Source organism: Aquila chrysaetos, chromosome 19, assembly GCF_900496995.4.
Source record: "Aquila chrysaetos chrysaetos chromosome 19, bAquChr1.4, whole genome shotgun sequence".
Taxonomy (NCBI): Eukaryota; Metazoa; Chordata; class Aves; order Accipitriformes; family Accipitridae; genus Aquila; species Aquila chrysaetos.
Window position 1 is genome coordinate 15,467,269 of NC_044022.1, and position 25,913 is coordinate 15,493,181.

The 25,913-nt window shown below is 39.6% G+C and overlaps 1 protein-coding gene across 8 annotated transcripts; it reads left to right on the forward strand.

Moving 5' to 3' along the window:
* The first annotated feature begins 7,061 nt into the window (after nucleotides 1–7,061).
* Nucleotides 7,062–24,793, forward strand: CCDC82 (coiled-coil domain containing 82). Of its 8 annotated transcripts, none has more exons than XM_030042335.2 (8): nucleotides 7,064–7,175; nucleotides 7,825–8,381; nucleotides 9,040–9,262; nucleotides 10,421–10,513; nucleotides 12,590–12,714; nucleotides 13,570–13,740; nucleotides 21,433–21,618; nucleotides 22,182–24,793. In XM_030042335.2, exons 1-8 carry the CDS (start codon nucleotides 7,085–7,087, stop codon nucleotides 22,245–22,247), a joined length of 1,512 nt encoding a protein of 503 aa, XP_029898195.1. In that variant the 5' UTR covers nucleotides 7,064–7,084; the 3' UTR covers nucleotides 22,248–24,793. The 8 variants fall into 8 exon arrangements, with proteins under 8 accessions (XP_029898202.1, XP_040974361.1, XP_029898195.1 ...); XM_030042336.1 differs by having other exon boundaries at nucleotides 7,080–7,166; nucleotides 7,826–8,381; XM_030042340.2 differs by lacking the exon at nucleotides 7,064–7,175 and adding an exon at nucleotides 7,184–7,205 and having other exon boundaries at nucleotides 7,826–8,381.
* Nucleotides 24,794–25,913: the final 1,120 nt, after the last annotated feature.

Consider the following 25,913-nt stretch of genomic DNA (forward strand, 5'->3'; position numbering starts at 1 on the left):
TATAAAAAGTAATAATCAGATTTTTTAATAAGTTTTTTTTTTAGTAAGCCTAATTACACAAAAAAAGGAGGGGGGGGTTGCAAAAGCCTTTCAACAAATGAAAATTACGGTCAGCATTAGTTTTAAAGTCAAGCTACTGGCAAACATCCATATCTAATAAAAGTAACTTTCCCAACACTCCCCACCAAGAACTTTCCTTCCCTCCCACAATATCCCCATGTGCTTAAAAAGTAGCCGTGACAATTCTTAAGCATGTTGTGTAGCTAAAATATAAGACACCAGTTAATGAACTATGTACCCCTAGATCTGAATGGGAAAAGTATGCCACATATGCTTAGATAACATCAGAAATAGAAAAGTCATGGGAAAGGAACTTAGAAACTACATTAGCCTAAGAAATCTAAGATAAAAATCTAGCCCAGACCTCTAAGGGCACAGGTCTTTGAGGCCTTTCACATGACCAAATTATTTCATCATTCTCAGTGTTCAGGGGCAATTCAGCCTGTGATTCCTTACTTAGTAAGTGGCACTTTTTTTTCAGGCCCATTTCACCTTGCTGAAAATGCTGGTATTCTGCACTAAATACTGTTTGGGAGTGTGGGGAAAGGTGGTAGATGTTAGGATATTTCTGACCTGTATAATCTCAAAGGAAGTGGATTACCTCAGCAGCTGAGATCCTGTACTGGCCTCTACCTACTGTCCTGTGGTTTTGATAACTTCAAGGTAGAATTTCAAGGCAGGAGTTTTTTTGTAACGCACTTCCATCTGGGTTTTCCCTTTGGCTTACCAGAGCCCACATCCCTACCTCAATATCATGTAGCTGGGCTCATGTGAACTCAAAGGCTATTTCTGGAGGGAAGCAACAAGCATACAGTAGAGGGGATGGGAAACTTTAAATACAGAGTTATGGAGAGGAAAAACCCCACTGCTCCACCTGGTCTCTGCAAAGACCATACCTATACTAAAGACATTGAATGAGCTTATTTTGTTAAGGAAACAAGAAGTTAATGTACTTACAAAGAACTTGTGCTTAAGAACGTAATCTCTGATTACTTAGCAGGTACCAGCATTTGTGTCTGTCTTGTCTACTGTTTACTTTTAGGTACTTTGGTACATAATACATATCATTAATACAATCCTTTTGTCCATATAGCCCCAATTATGCTGAAAGATTTCCAGATTTTTAAGATTAAAAATATGCCCCCTAAATTCAGCATTGCTGTACAACAAGCCAGTTCCTGAATGAGAGGTCAGCAGATACAAAAAAATATAAGGGGTGGCTGTGAGAATATTGGATAAGAGCAGATGTGCAAATTTCACAGTAATGAGAAAACATTAAGGATTTCAGAGTTGAATACCTAATGTGAAAATCCATCTTCTATTTTAATTACTTTAACAATGAAAGAACTCTCCATATGATCTACTTTTTTCATCTAGTCCAAATGTGTAAATCTAGAACTAAAATGACATTTTAAAATATATTATATATCTGTTTCAAAGAACACCCAGGCAAACCTGTTTTCTCGTTTTCTTTTACACGTCTATTCATACATCCCTTTTTCCTGCGTTGATCTTTCAGGGTATGAGTCTGCGGAGTTGAAGTTAGTTGAACTTTTGTCATTGGCTCCACTGGCAGCAGGTTAAGACCCAAAACTCATAGTCTGTCTGCAACTGTCCTAGTATCTGTATCTCTTCTTTGTGCCAAGGATCTCAATACAAACAATAACTTCAGATGAAGGGTGCTTTACTGTCTTACAAATAGTAAATCTTGGAGACGAACCATTAGCCCTGGACCGAAACAATCCTTTATTCTGACTTTGTTACTATGAAAATTAATTTAATAGATTTCTAACCTTTACAGCTATAATATGTAAATTGCCACCTCCTTAAGAACAGGATCACCTCACCTTCATTCCCTCTATTAAATAAGAAATAAATGGCACAATAAGAAAGTATTTGTAGGGATGTTTATTTACATATACTTTGGTATTCTCTTTGTAGTACATGCAGCTTAGGCTAACCAGTCAGGTGCTCTCTTCATTATAGTTTAAATACTTACTTTATATTTTTTTCTGATATATAATGCAAGGAAAGACACAAAAGAAGGCTTTTAATAGCTGTTAATCAAGCCAGGCCAAAACTGCTAAGTTTACAGCTGAATGGCTTTGCGGGTATAGAGATTCTGGTATAGTATCATGGTAAAAAGTTAATGCAGATGCAGTTTATACAAGCAGATAAATGCTTTTGCCACTACAGTTTATGCTGAGCGTTCCTTGTTTCTGCTGTCCCAGGTCAAATATATTAGAGTAGCTAAGCACAGTTTTATGGGTGGAACTCCATCTACTCTTGGCAATTTTAATAGCACGGTTATTCTGGTCACACATCATGACTCATCACATTCTTCCTGGCAAAAGTTTGTACTCCAGCTAGAGAACTGCTGCCAAGTGATTATATGTGGTTTGTGACAAAGAGAAGAAACACCCAAAAGCTAAAAGTAAATTCTTAAAGAAATATCAAGATGAAGGTGAAAACCTCTGAAAGTAGGATGAAATACCACTCCTCTCATTGCACAAAAATCCTGACCTTTGTTACACAGTTCTTGTGGATGCTAGTAAGTTATGACTTGAATTGCTCTTGCTCAAAACTCAGCACATCAATATCGTCAGGTTATGGCCAACGCTATCTAAACCTCGACATATTTCAAACAGAACCTTTCCAGCATTGGGTAGGAATGCCTCAATCTTATACTAGCAACAGATAAACATCAAATCCTATTTACTCCTCGGTCTCCTACTTCAACACAGAAGGATGTAATTCATACTCCATGTGATTGTGAAAGCCCAGGGTATTTCTGAAATCTTATGGCAGTGAAAATAGAATAAACTGAGTTTTACTGGAGTGGAACTGGAGCAAAATACAGGTGATCTTCAAACAGTGATAATGAACTTTTAAGTACATTCAGCCTTGTACTCTCCTACTATTAGACTGTATATACTTCAGGCACTGAAGATAAAAGATTTTAACTTACACATACAAATGGCAAAGTAAACTACACATTTTGTCAATTATTAGGACTTCTAAATAGCAGGAACAACAGGAACTCCCAAAGGCACTGCAGACAACATAAACATGCAAGTCATCTAGTAATCATGAATCAGCCTACAAGACACACAAAGAAAACTTGTATATGGAACAAGATTTCAGAATCTCGTGAGACCAGAAAGCTGTCTGTGTTTCAAAAAGAGATTAAATGTTAACTCCATTGGTCTCTTTTGTCTGAAATTCACTCTTTCTATGAAATTCAACCCTGCACAAAGAGCCAGAATCAGGATTAAGGACCTCATAAACCCCAAGTAATTCCTTAAAAAGGCTTCTGTGCAGAAATGAATTCCAGTCGCTGAGAAAAGTTGTACTATTAACAAAAGTGGGGGGGGGGGGGGGGGGGGAGACATTTAGAATTAGTTTGAAAACTCTATAATCTAGAAAACTTTTTAAATTTGGGGAAAAACTTTTCTTCTTTAAAATATGCATTGAAATAGAATCTTAAAATATTTTCTCCTAAGAAATTATAACTATTAAGGTCAATTTCTCTGTTGCTCCTGGCTACAAAGTGATAGCAAAAAATTACAAGAATCATGTCAAAGTCAGCCAGCAGCTAGCAGGGCTTCTGAGCAGGCTTATCATTTGCAGGGATTCTCCCTAAAATTAGGGAAATGGTCTTCCATTGATGAGGAATAGGAGGCAGAGAAATGCAAGATAACAAGTCTCCTGTAATATTCTCTTCATGTACCCTGAAGGAGGTTGAGTTCAACAAAGACAAAGAGAAAGAATGAGAGAAAGAACAAAAGAATAGAAGAAAGTAAGATGACCCTGTATTCAGTTTCTGCACTCCAGGCATAGTCTTACTTGAGGGCCTCCCTATGAGTCCTAGCAGCTCTTTCTGGTGATAAAACAGGTGTCTGGTTAATATATGTCTCTAATGCATGACATAAATGGACTGAGCAGTGTGTTTGGTGAAGGGACAGGGAGTCCCTACTGACGTAAGCTAGTGAACAGTAGAAAAGAACAGTCCGTTCTAAGGAACTGCGATGCTGAAACTCTTTGTGCCAGCTGAAAATTTATTTCAAAAGCATTAGAGCTCACTGTCGTGGGTTCTCTTGGCTAAACCTCTTGTTGTCAAACTCAGAGGTGGCTTGCCATTCCTGCTCTAACCAGCTGTTGAGCTATTGCTATCTGTCAGAGAGCGAGAGCCACCTTGGTGGCTGTGCCAATTCCAGACAGGTCTAACCTTCTTGTAAGTTTGGGTGCATTCCTCTTTAAAAAATGAAAAAGAGCTTTTCTTCTTTTTTTTTTCTTTCCTTTTTTTCAGTTGGGGTAAATTCCAGCATTATTATTTGGGCATGAGCCAGCCTAATGCTCAGTATGCCTGGGAGTCACAGAGGGTTTGCAAATGCTGTACTGCTGCAGGAAACAGTCCCTGGGAAAGGCAGGCTCCGAGCTTCCCATTGCTTACCTTAGGGAAAGGAGAATACCCCAAGCAGGAAGGGTCTGTTTTATGGAAGGGATGTCCATATAATCCTGTACATCACTGAACTGCAGAAGAGCTTAAGCTTCAGAGAAACTGCAGTGTGAACATGGCAATAGCCAGACAACTAACAGATCAGTTGGAAAGCAGCATAGCAAATACTCAGCAGTGAAAGTAGCTAGCAACAGAAGTGGCTAGTGGGGGCTGCCACTTAAAAGAAATTCAAGTTTCCAATATATTAATTTCTCTATTATCTAAAATCATAGGGGGCTGGGATATCCCAGTAAAATAGAAAACTCAGTACTGGGGAGATGCTGTAGCCATCACATGGCATAGTGATTCCACAAACTCAGTAAAATGGCTATGGTACATACAAAAATCAGCTGTATTTATTTTTTACATGACAGATTAGTTTGCTTAATGTGTAGGGAACATTTTAAGAAATTTAGAGAGGAGCTTTGAGGAAAATGGCCTGTTTGGAAAACTTGCGTCTCTTGACTGGAAGTCTGCTTCTAAAATCTGAGGACACAACATGACCCCACACTGCAGACTCCCCTGGGACTGGGACTCACCTGAAAAATCATCAGAAAAATCAAGACAAGATCTTTCAGCATTGTGCATAAGAAAAACTTCTTAGCTGTCCTTCAGAAGCCAGTACTCATAACTGAAACTCTTCATGTCATTTAAGTAAAAAAAAAAATTATGATATATTTTCTTCAGTTACATACAATATATTAATTGTAATTACCTTATTCCCATCTCCTGTACTACAGTAGCACAACTACAAGGTTTTCTTCGCGCCTTTTATCACTAGGTGGCGACGTTAGAAGCAAGAAACGCGCTGAAGACCAGGGACAGAGCAGCACCCCGAAACGTTAACTTCCACCACAGTTTGGAGGAAACATTAAATCCCGGGCAAACTCTGATCCGTTTATTTATTTGAAAATTCACGTACTGACTTTAAAGCAATTAAAAGAAATGTCGGCCCAGGACTGTAAATCCCTTAATACAATTTAATCCTCGAATTATAGCCATTCTAATCCTTGCAATATAAACGTTCTGGTGGGAATTCGACCCACAAACTACATAAACACCTGTCCACACCTTTTCACCATGTGAAATCCATAGCAGTGGTATGCAAATAAGATGAGAACAAATTGTCTTTCATTTCCAGGTATTTCCTCTCCTTGTGGTTTCATTACCAACTATTTTTTAAGAAATACATGGAGACGCTTACAAGATCTTGTTAAAACGGTACAAAAAATGTCAGCAGAATGAGTTCCAAGATAGCAGTAGTTTTCTACCACAGACCAAGCAAAGCAGAGCAAATTTAAGACACAAATCTTTTTATCAAAATGCATCTGTAAGAGTATTAGCTCTGAACAGAATCCAGCATCCTAGTCAATAAACATTTTAAGCAGAAAAACAACAGAAGCTGATTATTGTAGATGTTAAGTTTCCTGCATGTACTCATCCACAAAATGTCTTGTTCTCTGAGCAGCAAAAGTAGTGCAACTCCCTTCCTTATGAATTTGTCGTACCCTCCATCTCCCAAACTCCTCCTCTGCCATACTCCCACTTTCCCCTGTGACTAAGAAAACATTCAGGCCACCTCCCCATCCCCTAACCTCCATTTTGGGGGTTCCCCACATGAGAGCCAGCCCCAGCTGAGAGCAGCACGTTTCAGCGCATGCTGCCGAGTTGCTATTACCGAGAAAGAGAGCCCCATGCTGAGTCCCTGTCCTTGAGCACTGGCACTAGTAGGACCTCTCTGTGTCACCCAGCCTCTGATTTTCCACATGGCTATAGCACGAACTGCAGAGAACCAGAGCCCTCAGCGTGCTCCTGCTTCTGGCTGACAGGCCCAATGAGCAGCTGCAGGCGCCGTACCCACGATGTGATTTGCAGACACCAAAGAAAGTTTTGTTCCTTCTAAGAGGCCCATGGCGGACGGGCGGGCTGGCAGAGGCTTTCCCAAGCATGGACACAGCTGGGATTTCTGCTCCAGCTGGGCCCCAGCCTGGCACCCCCAAAACATCCCCATAGTTACAGCTGCCACAACCTGCTTTTGCATCCCCCATCATTTGGGGGTTGATGCAATAAGTCTAGCAGGTTTGTTCCCCAGGCTGCAGAGAAGAAGAGTGCTGGCAGCTCTGAGGAAGCTGCCTTGGCAGGGTAAGCCTCAGGCCAGGCCAGTCCTCAGTGACCGGTCACCGGCGGCAGGCACTGGCAGCCCCTTTGGGGAGGTGCCATACCTCGCAAGCCCACGCAGATTTTCCTCAGGAATGCATCTAGGGAGAGCAGAGATGCGATCATAACTAAACCACCACAGTCTAACGCAGCTTGAGACCTGCCGGACGAGGCGCCGGGAAGGAGGAGAGGGAGGAGAGCGAGGGCTGCCTCGTGCCGGACGGAGGACTCGAACCCCCGACCTCAGGCTCTCCAGCGCTGCGCGCCGACCTGCGGAGCCCGAGCGCCCCACGTAACACACCTCCCCGCCGGGGCCTGCCAGCACTTCCGTAAACATCGCGGCAGCTGAGTGACAGGGGACGGCGGCCAATGGCGGCGCGCGGAGCGCCGGGGGGCGGTAGCCTCTCCTCAGCGGCGCCAGCGCGGGGCCGCGGGAACGTTAACGGCAAAAGTAACGGCTGCTGCGCGAGCCGCTGCGGGACGGAGGGAGGCGGGGGGGGGGGGGGGTCTGCGTGTGCCATGGCCGCGGGGGGGGGGGGGATGAGCTCTGCCGGCCCGGGCCGCTTTGTAGAGTGGGGAGCGGGTCGCCACGGCCTCGCCTCAGGGCGCTTCTGCCGCGTCGGGCCGTGCTGCGGGGCGGGCAGGTGGGTAGGCCCGCCAGCCTCTGCGGGGTGGTCCCTCCCCGGCTGAGGGCAGCGGCTGTGGGCGCCGCGCCGCTCCTCAGTGAGGCCTGCTGGTGAGGATCCCGAGCGGGCGGCGTACGCTGCTCCTCAGGGGCAGGGAAGCTCTCTGCCTCGGCTGTAGGCTTCCAGCGTTGGGGGGGATGATGGGATCTGTAGCTGCGCTCCAGACCTGCTTTTTCCGGTTCATTCATGCTGGGTGTGGGCAGTTCCGCTCTTCTACATTTTTGAGTAAGGTGTATCCTCTTCAGAAGTTCTTGTGCATGATTAGATTTGTTTGGTGCCGATACCTGCATGTGTCTCCTAATAATGATATTGTTAAGTCATAGGCATATGTAACAAAATATGCATGCCCTTGTGCTTTTTTTTTAATGGCATAACATAAGAAGTGCTTTGTTTTATTGGTTTATATTTTGGTGTGTTGTCACAGCCTTGCCATGGAGATAAAAGCAGTTGTCAGGAGATATGAAACAAGAAATAAGACAGCAGGAACAGAACTATCATCATCCAAATCCCGAGTTGATTGGAGACGCACTAAAAGGGAGCTCGTGCTACTTGACAGCAGTGATGAATCCTCAGGTACCTCTGAGGAGGAAGAGCCTACTGAATCAGAAGACAAAGTAGACGAAAAAGATGAAACTGTTGTGAAGAACAGCCTTTCAGTTCAGGAGGAGAAAAGCCACAGTGGGGAAGTAACAGAAGATAGTGAGGATGAGTCCATCGTGCCTGGGAAGCGTAAAAGGTTGAACACCTCTGTCTTGTATGACAGTGATGAAAGTGAGGACAGTGATATACTTGTTAGAAAAGTTTTTGCTAAACGCCACTGTATAATAGATGAAGATGAGAGTTCCAGAGAACAGCAGCTTGACAAAACCTGCCCTACAGAAAATGTTTCTACTGATAGGAAACAGAAAGTGTTTGCAAAATTGAAAGAACTTGCAAGACAAAGAGCAACTCGGAGATCCTGCAGCAGTGAAAATTGTGAGGTCTGGATTTTATCTTTGAAATTCAGTTGGAGAAAATACTGAATGTAGAGGAAGGCAAAGACTAATAGATATAAAACAGTGGGATTTTATTTATTTTGGTTTGGGTTTTTTTCATGACAAATCAGTAGTTCTGTCGCATTTTAACAGTTGTCACATTAACTAGGTAACAATATTGACTGCTGAAAACCTTTATCTTGAGTTTAATCACTGAGGATTTAAGAATTTCCTTTCATTTGCTCTTTCAGGCATTCTGAAATGCTGACTAAGCAGCTTAGAACGCAGGTATCTATCTTCTTTATGTAGTCAGAAAGGAAAAACTTCTTCATCATTCCTTTTTTTCTGTAAAGAAGAGACACATGAGAGCACTATCAAATGATTTTTATCAAGAAGCAAAATACCTGCTGAAGTAACTCAGAGATCTCATGTTAGCTTAATTCCTACAAATAGAGTGAAGGGAGGTAAATGGAGATGGCTGATTTAAAGCTGAAAGTAATTGTCATCTAGTACAGAATGATATATTTTTTGGAAACATTATTTCTTGTTAATTGAACAAATGGTGTTATTAGAAGGTCAAAAATCTTATCCAGTATGTGTAGTATTTCATCAGTGCAAATACTGAAAATTCTTGTGTTTGAAATACTTTTTAAAATTTAATTAGGATTCTGATGATGAAGCAGAAACAGAAGAGGAGCCCCTCTGCCACTTGCCCCTCACACCAACAGAAGGTAGCGAAACTGACAGTGACAGCATGAAAGATTTTATAGTAGAGGAAGAGGAAGATGATGATGACGACACAGAGCACATAAAGAGTGAAAACCAGGCACAACAGAAGGAACTAAATACATCAAATAGCGAGTTCCTGGCATACTACGTCCCACACTGTAAGATCAAAATTAGTGACAATTCTATATGTATAACTTGCTTGTAGTGCTGTAATAAATATTAATGGACTGCAAATAAAAATACTATGTCATAGGGTATGATAGTTTAAAAGCAGATTCCTAAAAGACTTCAATTTATTGTGGAAGTACTCCGATTTCCACAGTAAACTTTTACAGTCTTTCTGTATCTTATTAAAGGGAGGGTATAATTTGGGGGAAAGGAAGGGGAACCCTATTGCACAGATGTTTTTTTAAGTTGGTCTGATTTAGGATGAAGTAAGTAAGCTACCTATGATGCGGTCATTCCTGTGAAGACCTAAAAGCATCATCCTCCATCTTGTGATACATGCTAAGAGAGCAGCTATGTTAATTCTGGCCAAATTCTATTCTGGAGAATGATGTAAAATTCTTACCATGAGTTTGGGGGATTGGGATTTTTTTTTTTTTTTTTTTTTAATGTATTTTTATTCCATGGCGGTATGACTTGGGTGCACAGGTCTATAGGGTTTTCTGAATTCATTGGTCAATTTCAGCCAAACTGCACAGAGTGAGAAAACTTCAAGTTGACCTTTTATGAAAACTGGCAACGGGAGCAGAGAGATTTGAAACAGAACTTTATGCTAGTTATCTTATGTATTTTGTTGTTCAGAAGCAGGTATGTACTGACTGGACAGTTGATGCTAGTGTAGCGGGTCACAAGCATTTGTGGTATTTCTTCCGCAGTAAAGACCTGAGCAGAATTGTGTGTATTTGAAAGAAAGTTAGAAAAAAGAAAAAACAAAACAAAAAAACCCCACCCCATAAGCCTGGCCTTCTCTGGTTTGCATTATTTCCTGCTACTCATAGAACAAATTATTCTCTTCTTTTAGTGTTTGTAGCTCTTACTGTTGGCTCTTATTGCTGAAAGGATGTGTGACTTTAGGATGCTAAATTTCATTAAGATCGCTGAGATGAGAAGCACTATTTAAAGGCAGGGTCTTAAGGGTGTGGATGGTGTACATTGAAATTATTTTTAAATCCTTATTTAAATTACTTTAAAATTCTAAATTTACAATAATGGGAAAAAAATTCTTCTCAAAGGACTTTTAACATTGCTTACATCTTTTTCTTTTTCTTTTTTTTTTTTTGTAAATTCTGATTATATTGCTTTCTTCCCAGTATCTCGCTGTGATCATTATGTACACTTCAAAAGAATAGTAAAGGCTTTCCTCATAAATGCAATTGATGATACTTTTCTGAGCTCATTATATGGTAAGTAAATTGCATTAAATAATATAATAGTACATTCAAAGTTCTGCAAAGACATTTATTCTAGAGAAGGATGTTTCTCCTGATTACAGTATAGGACTGAGAGTCCTGAGATCTGTTCTTTGTTATGCTGCTCTGTAACTCTGGGGCAGGGGGGGGAAATCCACCTGAAAAAGATAGAGTAATCTTGGAAAAATGTGTAGACTTAATTCTTTTAAGCCTAGAAGGCATTCTGAGATGTAAGGAAGTGTTTCTGTGTTACTGATCAGTACTAACAGTTCCACCATGAAAGCGAAATTAATTTCAAAGTAGGTATCTCAATGAAAACATAGCAAGGTCAGCTGATTTGTCAAAATGTTGCGTGCTTCATAGCTTTTTCTGAGGAATTGGTAGATAATAATTTTAGTTGTGGAGGTTACTCTGTATCTGATTTTTTGTTCTTTTTTTTTAACATTTGTGCTTTCAGATAAATAAATTTCAGCTGCACTAAAATAAATTTCAGTACTTCTTGTCTTGTTCTTGCTGAGGAAGTGTTTTTTGGCATTTGGCCTAGTGGGGCTCAATGGCAACCTCACATGTAGTTTCAGAAGCACTGTAAAGGTGGGATTAATTAGAGGACTGTCTGTGTGAGGTTGTGGAAGGAGTCAGCAAAGTGCCGAAGAGAGGAAGTTTTGGTGTCATCAGGAACTTAAGAGGGAATGGAGAAACTGAAGTACAGCACACACTTCAGAGTAAAGCTGTGTATTCTTGGAGCTAAAAATGTCTTTCATCTACCACTGCTAGTTCTTCCAGTTGTTAGCGTTGTTTTGTTTTACCAAGTGAAAACAAGCTTATGAAAATAGTAAGTAAGCTTTGTCAGATTTATGTGGTAATAGCTTCCTTCTATTTCAAATTGTATCTGCTCTACAAAACTAACAACTTTAATGCCAAGGTGCTGCAAGTAGATCAGCTATGCGGGTGAGTTGGAGGTTGTATTCTATCTTTCTGAAGAACATTGTACAGTATGAACATAGCCTAGCATTACAAAGGTATATTTTTATAACACAGAATGGATTTTTCTGAGTTAGTGGAAGTGAGTCTGTTAATTAGTTTGGATCATGAGCAGCTACTGTAGTATTAAGTGTTCAGACTTGCTTTTTCTTGTGAGGGATTTTTTTATGGTCTAGCACAGCCTCTTTGAGCTTTCAGTATAGCTGTATTACTGAAAATGTGTATGTGTAAAGTGCACATGGAAAAACAATTAATTGTAATTATGGTGGCTATAATGATAATAACAATTAACTGGTTTTATATAGAAAGCTAGATAGCCAGTAGTCCTTCTTCGTTCTGTTTCTTTGATAACAGTGTTGCTAAAAGACTAGGGAAGGTAGCTGAATTAATTTGTATGTCTGTACATGCTGAAGCTTGAGACAGTATGAATTGGCCTGCACCTATGAAAGTCCTGTTTAATTCCTGGAGTGCGGCACATATTTGGGAGACAGTTGTGGAATAGTGGTAGTTTTACTCATCCTCATACTTGTTTATTTCTTTTGCTTGAGTAAGTATTTGGAAGTACTTATGCTGCCTAACTGAAGGCATCTGACTGTGCTGCTGAAGTTTAAAGGTCATTTGCTACATGTTCTTTATAAGTGACAAAGAGAGTTGTCAAAATTTCTGCTGTGAAGCAGCTCAGAGCAGTTTGTTTTCATGGATTGCAACCTCCACCCTTATACATTATGAACAGCTTACATAAACTGGACAAAAAGCAAGACACCTTCCCCCCCTCCTTTTCCATTCTTTAAATGGGATCGAGTGCATGGGTCTCCGTTTGGGGTGACAGCTTTTCACGTTAGCCTTGACTGTAGAGTTTATTCATGTACCTCTTGTGATACAGACTTTTAAAATAATTAAATATATCAGTTTATGAAGGATGCATGAATCACCTTTATGGATAACAGTAGCAAATGTATTTAGTAATAATTTATTAAAATCATTCGTAGTTCTTAGTATGCAGAAGCATAATGTCCTTGAAAATTTTATTTGAAGAAACTTGTATAACATAGGGTGGTCAGCAAATTAGTAATGACTCTCACTGAACAGAAGGAACAAGACAAAAGAAGTATGCACAAGATATGTTGCTCTCACTTCATTATTTGGATGACCGCTTCATTCAGCCTCGTCTTGAGAATTTAATCTCTAGAAGTCGCTGGAAAGATCGATACAAGGTATGTAGCTTCTACTTCAAATAGTGAAGTGGGCTCCAAATCATATTATTGCTGACATTTTTTTTAATACCGTAATTCTCTGTAAAGGTACAATAATCGCTATAATTATATATAGTTTTTTAATAGAAATCCTTTGTTTTTTAACTTACGTAACTTGTTTTGATACTTATAAATATCGGAAGTATTTTATGTGTTTGTAACCAGATAAACATGCAGGTAACAGAAGAGAATCTGTTCTCAGTTACCTGAATGGTTTTCCTGCTATCTTCAGGAGATGACTTTTTGAGGATTTTTTGTGACTTGCTAAATGTTGTAACAAAATTTCTTCCTTCTCCCACAAAAAGATAAACTAGTATGTTCATAATGAACCTTCTACTACTTCAAAAAAAATGAAGTCAATATACAGTAATCTAGTCACTGTATGTGAATTACTAGAATAGTGTTAGTGTGATAGGTGTGGTGATCTAATAATCACCGTAATAATGGAGTACGGCCAGGGGAGAGATATAGTGTATTTATTTGAAGCAGACCAACTGATATAGTTACACCCAGGACCCCTTCCAAAAAAAAAAAAAAAAAAAAAAAAATGATAAGAGAAAAATAAGTGCTGGGATGCAGGATCCATTCTTTAGGTCTGAAGCCAAAAGAAAGAGTTAATGAACTAGAGCTGAGTGAAGTGTTGGAAAATGTTTGAGAAGGTTTATGTTTGCAATTGAATGGTGAAAGACTTCAGATTTGAATCTCTTTGGTTTCTCTTGCACTAATTCCGTGTGAGTTCAGAGTACTCAGCACCCTATTTGAGGCATCTTTCAGTTTACAGAGATTCTTTAATGTTATTTGAAATCTGTTTTTCAGGAGCGTGTGGATTGTTACCCAGACATTCGCATAATCTTGAAAAATCCAAAAAATATGTTTTGTCAGGCCTGTGAATTGAATCGGTATTGTAAGTTTAATGTGCTGCTCTCTGGAAGGCTTTACAATAGTAGAACTTTGGAAGCGGATGACTTCATGTCAGATGACAAGCAGGTAACTTCAAACAAGCACCCTATATAATTACTTTTAAGCTTTGTCTGGTGTTACAGAAAATCATATAAAGAATAGAAATCCTATCAAGACATCTAATGTCTATAATGCTAGAGGCAAGAGTTAAGCTACTGTACTTCCATGTCTAAACCCTATTAATTTTTAAAATGTGAGGACCATTTTGCAGTTTGGAGGAGTATAGTCTTGGATTTAGCTAGGAATTATGAAGGAAGTTCCTATGAAACTGAAAAGGATGAATAGAGGCATTCCTCTCCACCTTCCCCTCTACCCCCCTTCATACTTTCTTATATGTTGGGAAAGAGGTAATGAAAAGTATCCTCAAATAAACCTAACTTTTATCAAGAAAATAAATCTTATTTTCTATGACCTTTGTTTTTGCCTGCATCACAACGATCAGTATACTGTTTCCTCCCCACTTTTGCCACTTTAATATTAGTACCTGATGCAGCACATGTACTTGCACTGCGGTAAGCGCTAGTAAGTATACCCAACCGTGAGCTGCACTTCATGATAAAGGGCTCTAAGACATACAAATGGTTTATTGATAACTCTTGCCCTCAAGTCAAAATTGACATTTGCCTCAATTTTTCCTCTGCTTCAAATCTCTACAGTCTGAGTCTCATCCAGGGCAAGAAGGAAATTCTAGGTACATGGCATCCTACACATCCTACTCGGCATGCTTGTCTTTGGTGGTGCATGGGGAGGCAGTCTGAAACTGCGTTTCAGAGAGGCTGACAGCACACATTAAGATTCACGTACTAACCAAAGTTCTAATATGAACACTCAATTGGTTATTTCTGAAGTAGCTTTTTGTTTTGTCAGAGAACGTAGAATAGAAGATTGAAAATCCTAAAGCAACTGCATATCTTAAAGAAAGGAAAACCTGTGGTAAAGAAATTATGTGACTGAGTGATGCTCTGAACATGCCTGGCATTCCTGGTTTTAACCAAGTACCTGAGAAATACTATGTTGGTTGGTTTTTTTTAATCTTTAATAGATCCTATCTCTATATGCCAGGAGTCTGAGGCTTTAAATCAAAATGACATTTGCCTCATTTACATATATTCTAAATATCAGAATGCCTTTTCACTGAAGTTGGATCACTTGAAAGCCCTTTACCTTTGTGTGTGCCTATAATGCCCTTAAGACATTCCCAGCAGGAATCTTGCATTCATTAGCTTTCAGAAACATTATAAAAGTAACTTTCTGTGTAATGGACAATCATCTCCATTGAATGATTGTGTTTTCTATTTTGTTGCCAGTAAGGTTTGTTCTACATTGGGTCACTAGATTTGCTAATTGTGTGCCTACTATGCCTCTAGCTTTTGGAGCATCCATGTGCACTCCAACAGTTCCCGTTTGCTCTAGGTCAGAACGTTGAGTGAAATAGTGCCACTGTCATCCTAATAGTCCAAGTGCAGCCTAGTCAGAATTTACTGCTTCATTCTTCAGATTTTTTCACATCTGCTATTTCCCATGTAGCTATTCACTCAGGACAAAGTATCTTGACATCTCGGTTGCATTGATACTTGAAACTGCTGATCTCCTTTTGAGAAGACTTGTTCCTAACTACTTCAATACATTTTATTAGACCTTTTTCTCATTACTGCATTATCAGAACTACTTGTCCTACTAGAAGACATACCCATTTAGGTAGCCTTGCATCTTTTTGTCACTCGGTTGTCTCTACTGGGACATTTTGGATTAAATTGTGGTTTTGGAATGAAACGCATCTTTCATGTTGTTACATAATGTTGCACCAGGCAGTCGTTTTGGATGACTTGAGCAGTCAGTTTTGTTATATTTCACAGCTGAGACTTTTGAAGACCTTGACTCTTAAGAACCTGGGTGTTCCTAATATTTGGGGATCTTCCCTTCAAATTTACAGCTACCAGTAATTGTTATGATTAGGTATGCATATGACCTTCTTAAGTAATGTAATTCATGACCTCTTATGATAAACTCAAAGCACACGATTTGTCAAGAATAAAACATTGCTACAGTTGTGTACCAAGCTGATACCCAAGTTCTGCCTTTCTTCCCTTTCAGGAGGTGTAGAAGGTATATTCCTTTTCTTTGTGACTGTAAAAGAATTTCTGAATACAGCTGAAGTTCCTCACAGTATTTGCTGACAAGAAAAAAGTGTCAGAACAAGTTGTATTTACAATATATTTTGAAACACAATATAATAGGATTACTTATATGAAAATAAAGTGAAGCCCTCATCAAACCGGAAGTACACCTTACTGAAGAGCAAGCCTGTATTGTTTGGATCTTTGCAAATATTCTAACTTAGAGATTTGAGTGGTGTCAGTGTGATTATCATTATGTCATCATACTGGGCTCTGTGTATAATGCAGAATCTAGGAAAATCTGTGCCACAGTTTTTCTTAAATAGATTACAGACCCTTCTGAGCAGCAGTTGTTAATACTCTGTTTTGGTAAGTCTGTGTGTGCATGATAGTCAAGAGAGCTAGGCTTTTCCAGCAAGGCTTTTCCCCTTGTTTATTGCACTAAATCAGTAAGTCCTTGGCAGTCATACTAACACTGATACTGCAGTCCATCGTACAGTCATTATTCTTCATTAGATACAAGTCCCTAAATGTAGATCACTAATTAAAAATTTTCAGTTTTTCATGGCAAGTGTGTACCTTACCTAACCAGAAATAATAAGTGAACTAGCACAAGAATTTAATCTTTACTCAACTTCCAACTTCACTGTGGAAATAACAGTACCAATTCCCTCACTGCTGTCAAAACATTGTCCTACATAAAGCTTTGGCTATTTTTCACTTCAGAAAAAACTTGGAATATCCTACTGAATATTGAACTAACTTGCTAGTTCACTGTTGTCCTCTTCAGCTTAACAGTAGAATATGAGAGCTTTTTTTTACCCTGTATACCCCAGCATCTGGTGAGATGCCTGGCATGTGCATGCTCAATATAGCTCAGGGGCTATAGAACAGACCCAGGAGAGAGAGTTACTGAGCACTTTCCAGTAATTTTTGATAGTGCCTTTGTAATGCAACATTTGTGTTCTTATGGTCATCTGTAATTTAGACTGCTAAAGGTACAGTTCTCAAGTAGTCTTTGAAGTTCTGCTGCTAACACACTGATCAACTTGTACTGCCAATTGAGAAAAAAGAAGAAAGGCACACAGAGCTACATAAAACTGGCACTTCAAGAAGTTAATTGACTGAAAGAGAAGGCAGTTCAGCACTGGCAGATCAGCTTGAATGGAAACACGTAGTTGGACTATTTTCTAAAGTTTTATTTGAAAATACCCGAGAAAAGTGGATGTGGAGAGAACAAAAACAGACCTCCAACCCTCTTCTTCTGCATAAAACTTTCCTTTTCTCTCATCTCTGAAGTATTCTGCTTTGCCAGTAGAAAGAGAAGAGAAACAGCTGTTCCAGTTTTGCTTAGGCTTGCAGTGATTGTTCTGTGTGTAGCTGCCAATTCTCATTCCTCCATGGTCAGGGAGAATCAAATGGTTTAGAGGTATGGATGCCCCCCACACTTCTTTGCTCCTGTGTCACCTGGATTATAAACTGTTTTCTGCTCTCAGTTTTGGTGTTCTACTTCCGTTTATAATCATGCTTAGAGGACATGGGTTCAGTCACTACATGTTGTGCTGTTGTCAGGCTATGCTCCTGCATTCCATACAAAGTGATTTAACACAACTTTGGCTGATATGGCCAGCTTGAGTAGATAAGTTAAGCATTAGGACAGAGTCACTGAGAACTGTGAAAGGAAAAAATTAGAAGTACAGTACTGAGATTCTTTCCAAAGCTGCGTTCTGAAATAGTATTGTATTTTTAGACAATCTTTCTTGCTTTAAAAACACAATACTTAATTACATTATACGATATTTAGCTATTTGCCTCTGGCATTTCTCCAGCATACAAATACTTTACACCTCGCACATAAATGAACTATGAAACTCATTGCCACAAGATACTTTGGAAGCAAAATGTGTTAGTGGGTCCGGAAAGGGTTTAGACAGGTTCTTGGGGAAGCTTCTCCCACACTATGGAACATGATAGTTGGGATGATACAGACTGCCTTGACTGTTGACTGCTAGAAGCTGTATGGTAATATTATAATCAATCTGGTGTTCATCCTGCATCTTGTACTAAATTCCTAAATATCTCCTGTTAGCTGTTGTTGCAGGGGAAGAACTGGGCCATCAGTTTGATGCAAGATGGTATCTCCTATTTTACATCACATAATGTTCCATATGCCACACCTCATTGCTTGGGGTACTTGAAAAGTTATGAAATGCTCTATGAAACACCACAGCTCAGTTCTTGAACGTTTCAGTATTTGAAATAGTACTTCTGGAAATTTGAATGAATCAAGGTTATGTGTTAGTTGGTAGGTCTTGGACTTCAGAAGCACCTATAGCACTAAAACATAAGCCTTAGCTTTTCAGTTTTGGGGAGAGTAGAAGATGAGCTGCATATAGGTACATGTACATGATCAGTAGAGAATTGCAATATAGTAATAGGAATTTTTAATCTCAAGATGGTTAAAGTTTCAGTTAATAACCATCTACTGTAGGTAAGATCAGAAGTTCTTTTAAGTGAGTGTGTCTCTTTTGATTTCAGTGGTATTATGCCTGCTTGTATCAGTTGAGCTGCTGATTAATATATTTAAGAAATGAAGTTCGTTCATGTATTTAAGAAAATATATAAATAATACATATAAATATAGATTTAGCTTATATAATCATTATAAATATAAAGATGCTTTTCTGTTACTGTCATTGTCAGTAGATACTGCTAAGGCTAGGTTGTATAAGTAGGTGAGGTGTTTTGGGGAACTGCTCACAGATGCAAACGTTTGGTCATGCATTCGGAAAAGCTTCCTGAAAACACAGGTTGTAAGCATTGATTAAAACTTAACCTTCTCATAATTTAAAAGAGTATTCAGATTATCACTGATGGCAGCAATAAAGGCTACCACTGCTGTGGCTCAGGAGAGATCATTTTGCAATATATAACATGCTTGGGTTTTCTGATATATATGTGTGTGTAATCTGAAATAGCAATACAATTGCAGCTTGCATTACTGATGCAAAGAACTTTGACCTTTAGCCATTTACCTGCTTGTTACTTGCAAAGGTGTGACAAGACATCTGTCCAAAACAATGCTGCCCTTGAAGGATACGTTGATGGGTTGGTTTGGTTTTTTTTTAAGTAAAACTAAATCAGTTTCTCCAGTTCTCTATGTATCGGGAGCTGAATTTCTTTACGCATGTATGAGAATCATAGAATGGTTTGGGTTGGAAGTGACCTTAAAGATCATGTAGTTCCAACCCCCCTGCCATGGGCAGGGACACCTTCCACTAGACCAGGTTGCTCAAAGCCCCATCCAACCTGGCCTTGAACACTTCCAGGAGTGGGGCATCCACAGCTTCTCTGGACAACCTGTTCCAGTGCCTCACCACGCTCACAGTAAAGAATTACTTCCTAATATCTAATCTAAATCTACCCTCTTTCAGTATAAAACCATTGCCCCTTGTTCTATCACTACACTCCCTGATAAAGAGTCCCTCCCCATCTTTCCTGTAGGCCCCTTTTAAGTACTGGAATGCCGCTATAAGGTGTCCCCAGAGCCGTCTGTTCTTGAGGCTGAACAACCCCAACTCTCTCAGCCTGTCTTCATAGGGGAGTTGCTCCACCCCTCTGATCATCTTCATGGTCCTCCTCTGGACCTGCTCAAGCAGGTCTGTGTCCTTATGTTGGGAGCCCCAGAGCTGAATGCAGTACTCCAAGTGGAGTCTCAGAAGAGCAGAATAGAGGGGGAAAATCACCTCCTTCAACTTGCTAGCCCCACTTCTTTTGATGCAGCCCAGAATGCGACTGGCTTTCTGGGTTGTGAGCTCACATTGCTGGCTCATATTCAGTTTTTCATCCAGTATTACCCCCAAGTTCTTCTCCTCAGGGCTGTTCTCAATCCACTCGTTGCCCAGCCTGTATTTGTGCTTGGGATTGCTCCGACCCATGTGCAGAGCCTTGCACTTGGCCTTGTTGAGCTTCATGAGGTTTGCATGGGCTCACCTCTCAAGCCTGTCAAGGTCCCTCTGGATGGCATCCCTTCCCTCCAGCGTGTCGACTGCACCGCACACCTTGGTGTCGTCGGCAAACTTGCTGAGGATGCACTCAATCCCGCTGTCCATGTTGCCGACAAAGATGTTAAACAGCGCTGGTCCCAGTGCTGGCCCCTGAGGAATGCCACTTGTCACTGGTCTCCACTTGGACATCAAGCTGTTGACCACAACTCTTTGAGTGTGACCATCCAGCCAATTCCTTATCCACTGAGTGGTCCATCCATCAAATCCATGTCTCTCCAATTTATAGACAAGGATGTTGTGCAGGACAGTGTCAAATGCTTTGCACAAGTCCAGGTAGATCACGTCAGTTGCTCTTCCAATTAATGATGTTGCTTTTGACTGTAGAAAACCTGACCTCCAAAAACCGGTGAGATGAAGATTTCTTACCTGACAGGCTTTGTTTCCATGGGCTGGAGTAGTAATTGGTGCACCTATGGGTCATTTACAGGGATAGATTCCTCTTCTGATTTGCCATTGTATGTACTTGAACTACTTGTCTTGTAGAAATGGAACAAAACTTACTCTTGTGAAATGCAGGATGTCCTGAAATGCAGATGAACTTTGACTCTTTCTCCCTCCCCACACCTTCAATTTCATATACTCTTAGTGAAGATTTGGGATTGCCAAAGGTTCTTATAACCCATATATTACTCAGTGTATTCAGGTAAACACCTTCACTGCTTAACATCTTTGCATAAAATCTGAGTTTAAGGTACGTGCAAATACTTGCCTGTATTTAATGTTAGAGCTGATAGATGATAATGAATCTACTCTAATCCATGCTCTGATTATGTATTTACGTGTGTATTTACCCTTTGTTTATCTATAAATACTGCTGTAAAGAAAACTGTTAAATAAGACAGCTCTGTCTTTTCTGCATGGAAATTGTAGAAGTAAAACTGGTAATAACTGGGAGATGCAAAGGCATTATGGCCTAGCTATACTTCCCAGACAGTTGCAGATCATACAGTTTGCATTGTATAAAACCTAGGTTTTCAGATTTTATTTTTATGAAATCCAATCTCTCTATATATTTATTAAATATATGTTTCTAGGCATATGTCTATTTGAATTCATATGTATTTCTTGAAGAAATATTGAATATTATTCAGTCTACAAAATGCTAGAACTGGTATTTCATGTCCCTAGGAAGTACTGTATATTAAGCAAAAGTAATCAAATAATTTCTCTTCCTCAGCTTTCACAATATGATGGTTGTCTAAAATGTTAGTGATTTTGTAACAAAGTTCCACCAGGAGATAGGAAAGACACTAACAATTATAAACATGGTTGCGTTTGCAAGAAAACAGTACTGATAAGCTGCCATTGCATAGGCTTGCTGGCTGCCTGCTTGCTCAAAAATTGTTCTGCTGTGGCTGTGAAAACTACATGGTTTTGCGCTCATTTTATGCATGTAATGTGTCATTCTGTTTATTTCATTTTTAAAAAAATCTTTCTAGACTGATAAAGTCTTACTAGACTGACTTAGCCATTCTTTATGTTGTCAAGATAATCACAGTGCTATGAGAGAGAATGATTTGTTCACTTTGGCCTAGGTTTTGAAGGTTGGCACGGTGTGTGCAAATCGTACAAGAGTTTATCATAATTTGAAGCACTTCAAATACAAGTTGTACATGGATTGCAGCTCCGTTACTGAGTTGGATGGTGTTGAGGATGAACCAGTCAAAGACACAGTCGAACGGCTGTTCAGCCAGTTGGAAGACAGTGGGTGGATTCAGAAGGTACGACTGAGTTATTTGATCTATCCTTTTCCAAGTAGATAGAAGTAAGCTGAGATAAAATGTCTGATTTAATTGATCAGTTCTGAATTACTGGGCTTAAACAATATAACTCAGCTTAACCATTCATCCGCTTCGGCTGACCCAGTCTCTCAAACAGTGGTATGCTGGCTGCGTTCACATAGAGTTTGTGTCAACTTGCAACATGAAGCTTTCGGACAGCTGCATGATCTCTGGGCTGTGGTGGGCCGGCTCCTGTTTCATTTGAAAGCAGTGACACAACAAACTCAAGCTGTAACTCAGAGAGATTGGAAACATGTATGTGAGGCACAGCAAGAATATTTTACTCTTCTGTTTACGCTGAAGTACTTTGAATTATTCAGAAACACTTTATGAACTATTTTAAGACAACTTGTACAATTGCATTTAGCAAGCTTTCAGGTATCATTGCTTCTGAATTGTTACTGGAATGCTTGTTACTGTATTGAAGAAAAAGAAAAAGCAGTCTTTATGTAATTCATTTATTAAACATTGGTAAAATAATACAGATTTTATTTTATTTGCAGAGATATAATGATCTTGAAGACTACATGAATGATGCAGACAGTTTCCAAGAAGAGAAAATGGATTAAGTGGTCATACAGCTCTTTGAAAGACATCTTGTAAAAATTTGAATGGCCTGCTTTATCTGCATGTGCTTTCCCTCTGCTTGGTCTTCCAAGATTCTTTTTAGGCTGTGTTATACTTAAATCCATATGCCTTTAAACTACTGTTTGAGAATGTGCTGTGGTGTATCTTTTTTTCTCATCTGTGTCAATAATAACTCAAAGTTTTACCAAATCAGTCCTTCCAGTCTTACTGCATAGGTCACTTTAAGTTTCCTCCTGTTCTTAAAAATAACATCTTGATACCTGTTTACTCATGAAATAACTTTTCCACCTATTTATATTGAGCTGCATCATAGGGAAGGTAGGAGATGCTGAGACGTTTTGAAGTAGGTATATTTGGAACGGTAAGGCTGTGTTATACAAGAATGTATGACTTGCATCTTACCTTCGTTGTTGCTCGTTACATGCAAGTAAGTCCAACCATTTAGAATGATAGTTACAACAGACAGGACCCAAATGCAAAGATCTATTTCCCCTCTGAGGAATCAGTATAGACTGTTGCAAGGCAACAGAGCAAATATTCTGCAGTCCTGACTACATTTGCAGCACAGTAGTCATTCCTCTCTTTAGAGAGTAGGTGATGAGTCACATTATAGGCGTCATACAGACTGAGTCTGGCTTAGCCATCTAAATGAGCACTTGGACCCACAGTGCTGTCTCCAATAAGCAGCTGGGGCAATTTAGTGAGATCTTAAACATCAAATTACATTGTGCAAACATAATGGCCACAACTTCAGGTAACTAAAAAATTAAGAGAATGGATTAATGTGGCCATGCAAGATAAGCAAGATTTCTTCCAGTGTAACTTAACAGAAAGCAGGAGTTACTCAGAATCATGATGCATAGCTTACTTGAATTGCATGAAGCCCAAGTCAGAGTTCTTTGGGGCCAGAGGAATAGATTTTTGAGGAGTTAGGAAGGTTTAAGTACTGTATTGTCCATTCTGAAAAATTGGACATGAGCTGGCAATGTGCGCTTGCAGCCCAGAAAGCCAACCATATCCCAGGCTGCATAAAAAGAAGCATGGCCATCAGGTCGAGGGTGGTGATTCTGCTCTCATGAGACCCCACGTGAGAGCTGTGTTCAGCTCTGGGGTCCCCAGCGTAAGAAAGACATGGACCTGCTCGAGCAGGTCTAGAGGAGGGCCACAAAAATGATCAAGGAGCTGGAGCACCTCTCCTATGAAGACAGGCCGAGAGAGTTGGGGTTGTTCAGCCTGGAGAAGAGAAGGCTCTGGGGAGACCTTATTGTGAAGGGGCTTATACGTATGAAGATGAGATTTTTACCAAGGCCTGCAGTGACAGGACAAGGGGTAATGGTTTTAAACTGAAAGAGGGTAGGTATAGATGGACATAAGGAAGAAATTTTTTATGATGAGGGTGGTGAGACACTGGCACAGGTTGCCCAGAGAGGTTGTGGGTGCCCCATCCCTGGCAGTGTTCAAGGCCAGGTTGGATGGGGCTTTGAGCAACCCGGTCTGGTGGAAGGTGTCCCTGCCCATGATGATCTTTAAAGGTCCCTTCCAACCCAAACCATTCTATGATTCTGTCCCTGTACTTTGTGCTGCATATAAAACTAATTAGATGTAGCCTAAGATAAGATGCAGGATGCAGAGTTTTCAATCCAGTTCGGAGCTGTTCCTACATCCTGCTGTACACACATACTCTTCTATTAGTCTTTTGTGGCTGAGCAACTTGGTGAAAGGGAAGATACTGTTAATGCTCTAGATTCTTCTAACAAGTTGCTCTCAGAAGCAAAACGAATGAAACCTAATTTGTCATGGATTTGTCCATAAGAAATCCCCGCATTCATTATGTCATTCTAGTGGTAACAGATATGCTGATTGTCTAGGCAGCTGCTGTCAGGTGTATTGCTTAATGGTGAACACCTCTTGGCTTTTTTCCACAGGAACTGTACCTTAGATTTGTCATTCAGTACCTCTTTTCCAGCATTCATTGTAAGAAATGAACTGCTTTTATATTTTGAGGGGTTGAAATTCAGCAATGGTTTATATGCTATTAGAGTGAGCTAATACCATCAGTTCTCCCTTGTACCACATACAGATTCGAGCTTTACAAACCAAGATGAAAAATCCCAGTAAACAGATTGAGATTTACTGTCAAGTAACTTACATTGGAGGTATTATTTCCATACCTTAACTGTGAGTTAGATAACGTAAATATTCTGAGATTTTATATATCTTATACCTATCTCCCTGGTTACCAAAGCTGAAGGAAATCTTCTCTATTCTTTTTCCTTCTTCATCCCTGTTCTTCTAGGAATATTGGTGGGAACACACCCATCAACTTACTTAAAAGCACTTGGGAATCTATCTCAAATACATCCCTTTTAGGAAAAGTTATGCCCTTTCATGCCCTACTTCTTTCTGTTAACAAAATCTCTGTACACTTCTGTTGGCTTCTCTAGAATAATAAAATTGCATTTATGTTTGGTGTAACTGTATTCTTACAAAGGAAAACCATTCTGAAATAAATGAGTTTTGTACCACATAATGGCGTATGCCCTCTCAGAGCCTTCCTGACTGGTCTTCATTTCTGCTGCCGTCTGAATTTTCTGAAAACTCTCAAGACTGTATGATTTTTATTTAAAAATTTTGCTATCAAAATGAATGGTTGATTTCTCATCTTGCCACATTTAAACAGTTTGCTACCAAGTTAAAAAGTAAGTTTGGGAAATTTTGGCTTGCAGATTACTGATAATATTTCAAGGATACATACATTTTGATTGAAAATTAAAACTGGCAAATAGCTCCAGTTATTAGTTTTACTCATTTTTTGATATCTACCACATCCAAGATCACATTTCTCACCTCCTCTTTGTTCACCTAAAAAGTGTGAGCTATCTATGTCTGTCTTGTTCCTGCAGGCATTTTTTTTTCCAGATCTATGTTTTTCTGTCTCTAACAGGGATACAAAAGTATCCTGTTAAGAGTTTCTTGGAAAAAAGTGCCTCCATAGGTTTACTAATCTTGTCTGTGACATCACCAGTTGGACTAAGAAAATGCCTACAACTGATATCACTGATTTCTATTTCAGTAGGAAACTGATACTTGATTTGGCTTGGCAGGGCCTGACATAATGTTTGCGTGTGTATAGTCTCTCTTAAACTTTGATATTCCCCTCACTGAGATTGGAGGAGGTGATAATATTTTTGTGGCTGTTGTTTTACCTGAAGAGTTTCTACAAGACAGAGAATGTGAAGTATCATTACATAATGTTTACATTTGTCTTCACCACAGGAAATGAAAAGATTGTTTAGAAGAGCTGTGTATGTAAAAATTTAGATCAAATTTTCCAGGACAAGCTGTAAATGCTAGTACTTGTACAGCATGAAGTACAAAGAGGACTCTTACCCCCTGAGTCTTTCTATATACAGAAATACTCAGAATATTTCTAGCAGGAAAATTTTGTGCAAATATCTAATGATGGGAGAAGTCAGAAATCTGACCAGTCTTTCATACTCCCTTTTCCACATTAGAGAATTTGAGGGGAGTTAGGGGGTGAGAGAATATAAAGTTTGTTCCGATAGGGCATTTTTAATTGTCTTTAGTGTTAATTTTTGAAGTAGTAGCTCTAATTAAGATAAACTACCTGTCTTAATGGAACAATG

What these genes read in the sequence shown, in the direction of transcription:
- CCDC82 (XM_030042335.2), top strand. Translation starts at nt 7,085, where the DNA reads ATGGCGGCGCGCGGAGCGCCGGGGGGCGGTAGCCTCTCCTCAGCGGCG. An exon ending in GCAGCAGTGAAAATTGTGAG is followed by an intron (nt 8,382 to 9,039) that starts GTCTGGATTTTA and finishes AAATTTAATTAG; the next exon opens with GATTCTGATGATGAAGCAGA. An exon ending in TCATGTCAGATGACAAGCAG is followed by an intron (nt 13,741 to 21,432) that starts GTAACTTCAAAC and finishes ACTTTGGCCTAG; the next exon opens with GTTTTGAAGGTTGGCACGGT.